The sequence below is a fragment of the Scleropages formosus genome, chromosome 1 (assembly GCF_900964775.1).
Source record: "Scleropages formosus chromosome 1, fSclFor1.1, whole genome shotgun sequence".
Taxonomy (NCBI): Eukaryota; Metazoa; Chordata; class Actinopteri; order Osteoglossiformes; family Osteoglossidae; genus Scleropages; species Scleropages formosus.
The window spans coordinates 11245465-11258585 of record NC_041806.1 but is presented as its reverse complement, the minus strand read 5'-3'; the positions used below and the strand labels follow the sequence as shown (position 1 = coordinate 11258585).

The following is a 13121-nucleotide window of genomic DNA, read 5'->3' as shown; positions in this document are numbered from 1 at the left end:
TGAAGAAACAAGGAAGGCAATGAAGGTGATAGCCTCAGGCTATGTTCTCACTAGAAAGTGACCTCTCCAGCAAAACAAGGAGATACTGTTATTACAATAGATGAGAAAATGAGAGCACTGCAACAATTACCCTAGGACCAGTTCAGAGGGCATGGGAAATTAGTTCTTGGGGAGAAAGGCAGATTATGTGATTAGGGTTATAGAAAATCTGCCCACACTCCACAGAAGGCTTCATTATTGTCCCTTCTCCCCCACAAGTAGGGATGGGTATCGTTAGGATTTTATCAATACTGCGTATCGATACTCTTATACATACGACTCGCCATAATTTGGTGCAAAAACTAAAGACATGATGAGATAAATACATATGAAAAGATACAGCAGTTACTTTATTATTACTTTTTTGCAGAAATAACAATTTAAATAGTTTCCTGAGTTTCCTGTGTGTATGAGGGAGGAACAACTGCTACAAATGTCTGGTCAACAAATGTGCTTCGGTGCTGTGCTTTAATACTGCTTCACTACCAGAAGCTAAACTTAAACAATACTACAATTACCAAAGAACTACAGTCCTTGAGCTTCTCAGAAGCTAAAAGAAAGAAAAAAATTACAATGTTCATAAAGAGTAAAGATATGTAAACAGAACAACAGAATATAGATATTATATAGAAATTATAGAGAGAAAGAGTGTTTAAAAGTGATGCTAACTGTGTCCTGACTGAGTTAATAACTACAGACTTATTTTTATAACTATAATGAGTGTTACCTTGACTCGACGAGGTCAAGACACTTGCACTTTTAGGTTGGAAAATCCCATCGGCATCGGAGCCGGGAAGCTGCACCAACTCGAGGACTGAACTGTATGCCATTTGTTACTGAAGGTAAAGTTTTTCCTGTGTCACACTAAATGAGAGAGGAACTGATTCACAGCAACTGAAGAAGGAGAGCAAAAGCTGGGAGGTTTGTCGGGGGAGAGTTCAGTAATCATTAGCGAAGTTAAGACAATATTTGTACCAATGCTAACTAACACAACTTCGAACCGCAAAATTCACTTATTTACTGAAGTGGATATTTAGCTGAAAAAAATACAGCTAGCTCAAAGATAACATGAAAAAGTCCACTTTGCAACTAGAACTGGAACATATGTGGCACTGAGATTGATCTCCTCTAGACCTCATTTAGCCTGACAAAGTGTGATGTGCAGAATGCGATGCTCCTCAGAATGCTGAGTGGTTGGTGAAAGTCTCACTCTCTGCAGTTTTTTTTAATGCCTGGTAACATTGTTTACACATCTCATGATGTCTGGGGAATAAAAATAAAGCATAGCCATGCTGCAGGAGACAGGATGAATAAGGGAATCGGGAAAAGGTGTGAGGCACCATCTCTTGTGTATGACAGCAAGTGTGTGGAAGTGAACGCTTCTCAGTAGGAATGGTCCCTGTGAAGAGGTCGAGGATGTGTCCCTGTCTTCCATTGCCTCCGTCTGTATCCTCTTCCCTGTGAAATGAGTTTCCCAGGGTCTTTTCTTATATTTTTGCTGGTAAACTCAGTTGTTTTGCACATGCTGCCTTAAAAGATCTGCTCATATCTAACACAATATATCTGCACTCTTCTCTGAGCAACACTATTGTCATTTCCAAAAAGATGCAAGTCCCAGGATCAAACCAAAGTAAACCATAATTCAAATATAAAATTAAGTAATGCAAGTCTTACAGATATATTATTATTATTAATAATAATAATAATAATGGTACATGGTCCCACCTGTTAAATATAACCATTTGACCTTCTGCCCATACTTTATGTATATTCATGTATTTGCTATTTATTAGTGTACTGTTTCTCTGTTTTGCTGTAACCCACTGCTGTTCACATAATAATAAAAATCCATTTAGCCTACCCTTTTCTCCAAAGTGACTTACAATGTTAAGGTTACAATTATTTACCCATTTAGACAGCTGAGTTTTTTTTTTTTTTTTTTTTTTTTTAACTGGAGCAATTTAGGGTAAGTGCCTTACTCAAGGGCACTACAGCCAGAGGTAGGGCTCAAACCTGCGACTTCCGGATCCAAAGGCAGTAGCTCTAATCACTACGCTACCGGCTGTTATTTCTAGACCAATTGTTTCACCCAGCTGTCATCGCAGATTAACGTCAATGAAGTGCACGTGCTTCCATCTAGCCCTACAAGTCATTACTGCATCAGGCAGACAAACGGTTTGGGTCTCATGATGGACTAGGTTGTCTTGTGTGGCTCTCAGTCTTCACACCCTCACATTCACTTTTTCCTCCTACCTAAAGAGCATCCGTAATTCCACAAAAAACAGTCTTTGCTGACAGACGTCATGTACCTCCACTCAGTGGACACCATAAGGGAGGCAAAAAGCCAGGTTTCACCCCTGCACAGGTCCACACACAGAGCAGGTTCTCTGCAGAGCAGCTCTGACATGATACCAACTTTTTCACCACCATTTTCTTACATTGTTTTCATGAATTGGGATAAATAACAATAACTTGACCTGTATTCATGTGTGAAATATTAGTAATAGCATGCTCTGTTTACTGCTTTTTGGCTGAAGTGCGACTTTTTGCACCATCACTTCTCTTATTGCAGGAGGCCAAGTTCACACTCATTAAAGTCATCTCAATTGTTGTCTTAATCTTACACAGGCAGTAGAGTTTCGCAGACACACCTTACATACTGTGGCTTCCCATGTGTCATGTCATCCCTCAACACCCCACTCCCTGTTTAATCAAGGCTTGAAGTGAAATACCATGCAACCATGTGCCGCACTGGTGTCCTACCTCTCTGTCCTTCAACTTCATGGCCAGGACCAGCTGATGCCGGTGGTTAGTCAGGGCCTCCCGGTAGTTTGCCTTGGAGAAGAATGCTGACCCCAGGTTCCCGTGGGCCCGGCATTCACCCGTTTGGTCACCTGTGGATAAACCAGGAGAGAAGGTGAAAGAAGGAAGGATAAGACCAAGGAACAGCTGAGCATCACAACTTTAAACAGTAGGCAAAACACAGGAAATCTGAGGATACAGTAAACTTCACTGACACATTAGATGAGAACATATGTGAGTCAAGAAGTAAAGGGAACAGTTATTGCTCACTCAGCACCCATTATACAGTACATGAATATACTCAGTACTATTCTTCACTGTACAGTGTTGTATGGGGGGTGGATGATGTGATGGGTAACAGTTTTTTTTTTTTTTTTTAAATTGTGCTGTTTGTAGGGAGGCCAACTTGACGGAGCTGCTGTGTTCCTGTCCAAATACCCTCAGTATGTATTTTTACACTTGTTCATGTACGAGATGCTTTTATCCAATGGGACCTACAACTCAGAATAAATAAAAAGATAGTCAGTTTGTCCAATACCATAATTTTTGCTGGCGCACACTACAACAGCAGCTGCACATGCAGTTGATTGTGAGCCGCAGACCCAATTCTTGTCGCATTCCACTAATGAAATTTTTGAGTAACCAACCAACTGTTGGTGCCAATTAAGTCTGTAAACAGGAGAACATTATAAAGCTCTATACCTATGATATATTCTTGTGATATTACTTTAAGTAATACATTATGAAATACTACAGCTATAATATGTTACACTTATACTACAGTATACAAATACCATATGCAGCTAGAGGTAGTTGTATCTTATCTTGTTACTGTACTGTTCTATACTACACTGTCTGACAGAGTATACACTGTGAGTTGTTCTTCACCATGCCTCTGTGGTATAACCTTTAGAGAGCTGCAGCCACAAAGTCAGGAATGAGCATCACACCAAGGTACTTGGAACCTCTGTGTCTGCTCTTTCCTGACACCCAGCAGATGTGACAGGTCCCTCAGCACTAGAACCCTGTGCACAAACACCAAGACAATGAAGTGCTCCATCTAAAACTGGCTGTGGGTAAGGAGTGGGGGAATGTGTGCTGTCTGTAGCTCAAACACATACACAAGCACGCAGAGAGCACACCACTACACAGAAATATACAAATTCAGTGAAAGTTGCCACCAGGCAGAAAGACAATCAATGGAGTCTGACTCACTAAGAGTGAGTATTTCCACACTGACATTTGAAACCTTATAACAGGCACTTACAAGGTCACCTATGGCAGTTACATATAAAAAGGTAGAACAGGTTGAAATAAACAGTCTATGGAATAAAACTGCCTTATCTAAAAACAAACCCAATGGTCCAAGCAATGTAACTTAAAAAGTGCAGACCATTATTCAAGAGCCTTGAGGTGATATTGAAGGAATAAATCACACAGACATACATCATTTTCATTCAAAAGCATTATTTAATAAGATCAGCATTATAGACAGTCATATATTAAGGACTGAAATAACATGAACTAGGAAAAAAAAAGAGTTCTTTAAAAGAATCATTTGCTGTGATTAATTATTCACTGTGTACTTCTCCAATTAGGAGGCCTGGCCACCTTATGCTGCATTTCATGGTTAGAGAGGCATCCACTTCATATGAATGAGAAATCAGCCCAAGTCCTTTACTTTTAACCATACTGACAAGTGCTCAGTGGCTGTATTTTTGAACAGTTAGTAGATCTAAGGACATCAGGGATGCATGTAAACAGCACTGACATTTCACAAGGCAGTCAACACGAATATGTGAAATATTAGGGTGTCCTGTTTAAGAATTATCAGGGGTGGGAACCTTTAAGGTCAAAGTGAGGCTCCTATTGACCAGTGCACTAAAGAAATCTGCAAATAAGAAATCCAAATGACAAAAATGACAACCCACATAAACCTTTCCTGGTTCCCTCAGCTCCTTGACGTCTTCTTTAGATATAGAAAGTCACAAGTGTGGTCTTGTGAGGGGTGGAAAGGGGAGTAGCTATGTATACTAATACAGGAAATAATAAATGCTAATGTTAAAAATGCGTAGTTATCATAAAGTTACGCAGCTGAGCTATTTCTCATTGTTCCTCCACAGTCCCATCAATTAACTCAACAATTATCTATCCATCAAACACGCTTCTAAAACAAAACAAAATCTGTCACATGTTGTTAAGATCTGTCAAACCAAAAGCTGAACTTTACAAATTAGATGACTTCTAGAAAGTGGCTGAGTTATTAGCATATCTATAAGCAGGGAGGATCTCTCCTCCATGAATTTTTTTCAGCTGTTCCCCATATCACTCACCTAGAGTCTTGGCTACCTCCAAGTCCTGCTGCATGTAGCTGGTGCTCTTCTCGGTGCTGCCGAGTGACCAGTATGCAGAGCTGAGTGCGGAGAAGACAGAGCCACGCAGCTTGAGGCTGCAGGTCCCGATTTTGAGTGCAGCCTCCAGAACAACCACAGAGGCGCTGTGGTGGCCAGCCGTCAGAAGCTCCTGGCCAATGACTGACACCACCACAAAGGGGCTCTTGTCCAGCTTCATCTTCTGCAGTTGCTGGTATGTGGGCTCCAGAGTCTCTGTAATGGTGCAAGAAGAGGAGACATGGAACCAAGAGAAGTAGGGCCAAGGCCAATGTTTGCTGTCCCACATTCTCAAAACTGAAATCCAGAACACTCATACACAACCAAATGATTAGAACCGCAATACCATGAATCACTAGCCTAAAATTATGTAATCTGAAAAACGTTTTAAAAATGCATCATTTGCACAGGACACAACATACATTTCCACAAGCCTTTACATGGACAGATATTGGTTATTTGGTATCTGTGAAAAACAGGACTTTCCAGTTGTATCAAGGAGAGGTTTATGTTCAGCAGAATCCTTCATGGTCTTAAAAAACAGAGCAAGAACTCATTAAGATGACCAAAGAACAAGTGTGAATCGCAGAAAAGTTGCTAAGCTCTGGGAGTACACACAGGTTATTTTTCAGGTCATTAGGGTAAATGGGGGCTCTATTTTCCTACTACTTTAATTTTTTCAAGACATTTGAAAAACTGGGATTGCAGTGGGGCTGTCTTAAAAGTCATCTGTATTCAACCACTACTGCAGTAATGTCATGTGAAAGCATCACTCTGTGGGTCAAGAAGTTTGTAATTTTTCAGGCAACCCTGGATTCTTGCATATAAATCAGCTACTGAATATCGAGTAATGAAATTTTCTATAGAAATTTTATGTATATATGTATATATTGTAACGACCCCGCGTTACTGTTTTAGGAGGGAGTGTGTGCTTAATGTAAATAGTTGCATTATGGGAAATAATGTTAAATTTGTGTGTAATCGCTAGGGGCATTTACGGAGATAATAATGGGGTGGCTGTGCCTGCCAGGGTGTTGGGGAAGAGCCTGGGGTGCTAAGCTGCCTAGGAAGGCAGGCTGTAAGCGCAGGTCCTGGAAGAAACGGGGTCCTCGGACTGAGAGTGTTATTTCCTTGGTGCCGGTGTTCTAATAAATTGTTCGTTATGAACGCTGCTTCTGTGTCCTTCTTTGCCCCATACAAACCCACGGCGCTGTGCACCACAATATACACATATATATATATATATCGTTTGCTCACCCACACATGGGGTGGTGTGTCAGTCTTCCTCAACCTTGGGTCCTCTACCAGAGGCTTTGTGGTTTGAGGGTTCTGCGCAGTATCTTAGCTGTTCCTAGGATTCCACTTTTCTGGAGAGAGACTTCAGATGTTGTTCCCTGCTGGAGCCACTCTCCCAGTTTGAGGTTCACAGCCCTAAGTGCTAGTCACTGGGACCATTCTGGACTTCACCTTCCACATCTGTTCCAATTATTCCTTCAGCCCTTGGTACTTCTCAATCTTCTCATGCTTCTTCTTTCTGATATTGCTATTGCTTGGGATTGCCATATCTATCACAATTGCCCTCTTCTCATCCTTGTGACTTGATACCATGTTGATATATATCCATATACTGTATATATACATACACATATATATAAAATACAGAAGATCCTCACAAAGAGCACCTGTCACAGCTAGAGGAGCACACTGACTACTGATCAGTGTCTTTACCATCTCTCAGGGACCAGTGCATTAGCTGGAACTCCTTTCCAACACAACACTGCAGCGATTGCTTTCCATGCATCAATGACAACAGCAAAACAGGAGTCCAAGATGGCCCAAGGTGACCTCCAGAAGGGTTGAAGCTGCAGGCACAAGCATAAATCAAAGGCGGGCCATAGAGAACTGTTACTCAGAGCCTGGCCCCACCTCTGTCAGAGGGATGCTGGGACACGGTGGAAGGAGTGCAGCTGATGGGTACTGTTAGCACATTCTGCACTGTTAGGTGCTAGCACCGTTGGCACATTTTCAGCAATGCAAATTGGGTCCAGTGTCCCTGCCAGATGGGAAAACGGCACCGCCTCCTAGTCACGGATGTTTAAATGCATGTACTTCCTCTGATAGAAACACAAAAATTTATGCATTTACATAAACAAATGTGCAGATACACCCAGAGAGAAACATTCTGTTTTTGTTGTGAGTACAGGTTGTGAAAATTTACTTCCTTCCTTGCATATAGTTTCATTCATAATGACATACTGGATGGTGTCAGAAAAAACCAGAGAGTGCTGGCAGCACTTCGGACTCCTGAAGGCAATGTGTAAAGCAGTCAGCGGAAAAGAACAAGGAGCCCTGCTGTCACCCACACACCTGCACAACGCAGCAGGGCACATGCGGAGGCAGGAGACAGCACAGCAAGTGGTCAGGATGGACGCGTATCAAGAATATTAACAAGCAGCGTGTGTCTCCATGTTTCCATCGTGTTCTCAGTGTCACTGTCTGCCTTCTCCGTTTCCTTCCACCAAATGGTTTTTCAGCGATATACAGCATCGTTCCCTGCGTGTTTCAGATGATAAATCACTGTCCTCCACATTTAATCCCTCGTATCCTTCTTTTTCTCATTCTGAAGGCAGTGAAGCAGCGTTTCCTCTCCATGTTCCACAGACCACAGAGTGCCGTTCTTCTCCGGAGTGTTCCGGTGTACAGGGAAGCTGTCTACTACCAGAGAGACTCATGCACAAAATCACGTGGTTCAGAACCCTTCTTCTGCCTCCACAGCCAGTCAATCCATGGAACCAAGTTATTCTGTCTGTCCTCTGTAATGAGGACTTTATGCAATTAAAATGTGAAGGATTCACAAGAAGGTGTAAAGTCTTCACAGATTAATTGTCCACTGAGTTGTCATAGTAAAAAAAGGTTGATGAAAAGGTCTTTTGTCTATACTTTCCCTTTGTGTGGCCTTATGCACCTGTAATCTCACTGCTGGACCACCACCTCCTTTGAGACCATTATTTATACATACTAACTTACACACCTCAGTATTGCACTCTTCAAACTCATACAGCACAATATCAGTTAGAGGTCTAAGTACAGAGATTAGGTAGAACATTAGTTTTATTCCAAAGTCCATGCAAGGCTAAGCATTGTTTCATCTGTGGACATCTCAGCACCTGCCAAGCCGCCATCAAAAGTTCAACGAAGAAGAAGGGGGAATTGTATAAACAGTGTGTTTAATTATGGTATCAGGTGACCACCCCGTCCCCCACAGGTGGGCAGTTGCTATTAACTGATCAGCTGTGTCCAGACTGCCTGAGTCCAATCATGACCTCTCACCTGCTGGGTCAACTGGTCCCCAATCTATGATGGGGCTTCCGTTCTGACAACTTTGTAGGTCACAAATCCCATCAAACTGTATTATATGAATTATAGGGATTTATACTATAGTGGCTGGAAGCACGTGAACCTCTTGTGTCCCTTAGCTTAAGCACAAAATGGATATTTAATGAGATCCAGTTTTTCTCATCTGGTATAACAGGTGTGTAATTACCTTATGCTGGTTTAGAGGAAAGTGTATGGTAGAAAAATAGAAGTATAGCAGGTGGAAAAAAGTGAAACCAGGAGTCAGGTGTGTAAATCGTAATAATTTATTCATTTTATATGAATATTTTTCTCTGCTAAATAAATAAATGTATATGTAAAAATTTTAAGATATGATTTTGATTTTTTTTTTTTAAACAATCTTTAAAACACACTTTTTCAGTTGCTAGCCATTTAAAATAAAGAGCAGCTTGAGTGCTCAGGTGACCAAAAATGACTCTCAAAAGAAAACAGTTCTATTAATAAGAAAGACAAGAAAAGAAGAGCAGGAAACGTCCAAAGGGCAACAGGATGACCAAGTGCTGGTGTGGTGGAGAGCGAGAAAGTGAGAAGAAAGGAGGGAGAGAGAGTGAGTGAGAATCCGTCGTCCTGAACCCCCACAGCCTTCTTTATCGACAAGACTCTGATAGCCTGTGACACCCTCCAGAAAGGCTGTACGGAGAATAACTGTCCCTAATCCAGGGCCTGATACCTGGCAAGTTGCATTGCGCAGCACGTTGGAGGGGGTTGGGACTACGAAGAAGAGGAAACAACTAGGAGATGAAATGAGCTTTGTTCTGAAAGGCCATTGCCAAGATGTGGAGATGCATGCTGGCTGAGCTCCTGGTAAACACATTTCAGCAGCAGTGGCAGGCCTGCTTGCTACCTTCTCCTCGTGTCCTGGACAAACACAGATACGTACATCCTGCAGCAGCAAGTTGCCTTAATAAGACCAGGGCTATCCTCAAGGTCCCCAGTCATCCTGGTCACACACTATTTTCTCTCCTACCGTCTGGCAAACGCTACCAATGTATCAAATCAAAATCAGACGGTGGGACAACTTCTATCTCCAGGTTGTCAGGATCCTGAACAGTCAAGCACCATCCAAATTCAACAACTCATCTGGCTTTCGTTCATTAATAGTTTTACTTAATAGTTATTAGTGTTACCCAATTCCTATTGTGTTGTATTGTAAATGCTTTTAACCTATTTGCAATCTTAATGTAAGTTGTTACTTTTATATATATCCCCCCCGAGCTTGCGAAAAAGACGTTTAATTGCCAGCAACTACTGCTGTATGTTGTATTGTGCATTTGATAAATAAACCGATTGATTGGATTGATTGATTGATTGATTGATTGATTGATTATAGTGAAAGAAAGCTTTTTCCATTGAATCACATCACCACTGGAGACACTGGTCGACAAAACATGAAATTAATCTTCAGACTTTCTCACCCAGAGCGGAAGCCATTATGAAATTCAGTGGTTTTGTGGACAGTAAATATCAAAGTTCCCAATGGGCCAGGATGGCTGGGTAATTCCACAGCAGGAGGAGAGGGGTGAGGGGGGTGGGGGGGACACATGCCAGCATTGAGTGGGATGACCAAGTTCTGGAACATCCCAGTATTTCGCTGTCTACCTCCAAATAACCAAAATTCACCCAGTGGGTTCCTTTAGCAAAAACGTAGACATGACGATAATGAGAGTACAGGATGGAAAGACATTCACTGGTCGACTGGCAGGCAACTGAAAAGTATTAGAATGACGTTTCAGAAGCTGTATGAGTGTCACTTAGTGTCAGTCAGTGTGTCAATTGCTCTTGGGTAAGTGAGAGCAATAAAGAAATGTTTACTGTGTCACTGTCATACCATACAAAAGTGCCAGGATCTGGAGACCAAATCTATCAAACATTATCAGGGAAACCACACAACATTGATACACACATACCTCGTAAAGGTGACTTCATGGCGGCCTCCACCATGCCCACAAGCAACTGCAGGCTTTTGGGGTCCTGGGCCAGGCCAGAAGCGAAGGCAGCCAGCGCATCGGCATGGCGCCCCAGGTACTGAAGGGCAACACCCTGTCGGAAGTATGCCTATAAAAAGTGGGACAGAGAGATACAATCATCACAAAGTAGTCCATTCCATCACAGGACAATCACAGAGATGCACACACATACAAATACACACAGTAACACTGAGGTGGGACAGACAGAAGGTTGACTTGCCCTTGATGTGTGCCACACTGCCTGCACAGCAGAAGAGCATGTTTGCGTACAAAATGAGGGATGAACAAAGGAAACAAGTCACAACATGCTGGGACCATTCCCTCGATTGACATTGACAATTGTGAAAAATTTCAATAAGGCAATCCAACAAGACCACCTACCATGTAGGTATCAACTGGCCCCTTTCATCACATATCACTTTCAGCTGCTTCTTACTGGTCTAGCCTTCAAAGTCCACTCTGTGGTCAGGTAAAATACCCCAAAATATAACACCACTAAAGAGGAGGAAGATATGAAGATATCTCCTGCTGCTTCTACTGGCAATACTTTCGAGTTTTACACACAGCACAAACACTCACATGCTCACTATTTGCAACTCCTTAGTCCAAGTCAGGGTCACAGTGGTCCAGAACCTATCCTGAAGGCTCAGAGAGAGAGGTTGTTCAAGAGTACACCATGGACTAGATACCTCCACACAACAGTACTTCTTTCCAACATGATGTTCCCCTGCTGAGGACCAGCCATACAAACAAGTATGTACATTCCTGCAGATTTTGGACCAGTAGCCTGCAAATTACATAAAACTAATTTGTAATTAGTATCAACAATGCCTTTTCATTAAATCTAAGGAGCATCACAGCCAGTGTTGAGCAGGAAGGGGTTTAGATAAAATGAGACATGACATGGATTTTATGAAGACCAGTAATTTATTTTGCCTCTGCCTCAGCAACTGCTGATTACATTCCTCCTGCCCCCCCACCCTAAACTTCATTTAAATGAATGGGGACAGAGATTATATTGGAAGCATTAACCTTTGGTCTAAGCATGTTATTATAGAAGCGCATGGGCCGCCGTGCTGGTTCTATATTAATTGTGCCTTGTGCATGCATGGCTCTGAGAGACAGAATGTTCAGCTCCAGGAGACAGCAGACATTTGAATGCACTGCTCCTTTTGATTACATGGGCTGTGTGACTACTTTCACACAGGTTACACACCCCTCTGAGCCACAGAAATGGTGCAATGTGAATTAAATGAGGGGTATACCCCACATCAAAGAGAAAACTCCTGTGACTGATTCCTCTTTCTGCTGACCTGCAGGGGCATGTGGATGCTAAGACAGTGAAATACTGAATTCATACACACCTTTTAGAGGGATCATGAAGTGGTACAACTGACCATCGGGAAGGACATTTCCTCACACCACACTTCTTTACATACAGTTGGGAATTAACAGTAAAATATATCAAAGTTGATGCCAAAGCTTTAGTACTTTTAGTTAAAAAAATAAATGAAGGCATTACAAATTTTTGGACCTTTCGTACCCAGAAGTGCTGAAATTTATGTTTGCACACAGACACAAACAAACACACCCAGATGAACATGGTGGGCAAAAACAGACACACATGCATGCTATCAGATGGCTGTAGATGATAAAAACTCTTCTAAATGTAAATATTAGAAGAACTTCTAATTAGAAATTCTAAACATAATATAAAATGTGGGGAATGCAACACGTCCATCCATCCATCCATCCATCTTCCTCCGCTTTTATCCGGGGCCGGGTCGCGGGGGCAGCAGTCCGAGCAGAGTCCTCCAGACTTCCCTCTCCCCGCACACCTCCTCCAGTTCCTCTGGGGGAACGCCAAGGCGTTCCCAGGCCAGCCGGGAGACATAGTCTCTCCACCGTGTCCTGGGTCTGCCCCGAGGCCTCCTCCCAGTGGGACATGCCCGGAACACCTCCCCAGGGAGGTGGTCCCAAAAACCAGAGATGGCGCCCAAGGTTTGGGTCGGCCGGGCACTCGGCCCCGACCACCGCCCAAATCACAATGCACCGTGAATGCAACACGTTTTCAATAATAATGAGAATTCAAAATAAAAATGTGAGATCTACGTTAGTAGTACAACAAACTGTGACTGAAATTATGTAGCTTGGTGCTATCAATATTTGATGTGCTTCTTGCGGTTGCCCTTGGAGTTTTACTATAACATATTTAATTTGAATAAAAAAGGTTAAGCAGAGATTTCATCCAGCCCCCCTTCCCTCATCTCTATTACTCACACACACAAGCACACAGTTTACATTGTTTCCTAGTAGACCTACCTAAAGAGTGCCTGCAATATACAGAGTTACATCAGGCAATAACGTGATTTCTGTTGTGTGGCTGCACATTTTTGCTGCTAGAAACAGCAATGCATAAATAAAACAATTTTTTGCGTTTGAGTGTTCTGGTGGTGCAGAAAGAAGTATAAAACACACCTTCAGTCACCACTTATACTGCATGTAAACACTGTAACCCTAATCCCAC

The 13121-nt window shown here is 42.3% G+C and overlaps 1 protein-coding gene across 4 annotated transcripts in view; it reads right to left on the bottom strand.

Moving 5' to 3' along the window:
• LOC108934815 (tetratricopeptide repeat protein 28-like) overlaps positions 1 to 13121 on the bottom strand; it is a 283873-nt gene that overhangs the window by 98234 nt on the left and 172518 nt on the right. For all 4 annotated transcript variants that reach the window (XM_018752936.1, XM_018752937.1, XM_018752938.1 and 1 more), the window contains 3 exons: positions 10535 to 10682; positions 5175 to 5447; positions 2803 to 2933 (listed from right to left, as the gene is read on the bottom strand). In XM_018752936.1, the coding sequence (XP_018608452.1) occupies positions 2803 to 2933; positions 5175 to 5447; positions 10535 to 10682 (552 nt within the window). The remainder of the gene's footprint in view (positions 1 to 2802; positions 2934 to 5174; positions 5448 to 10534; positions 10683 to 13121) is intronic.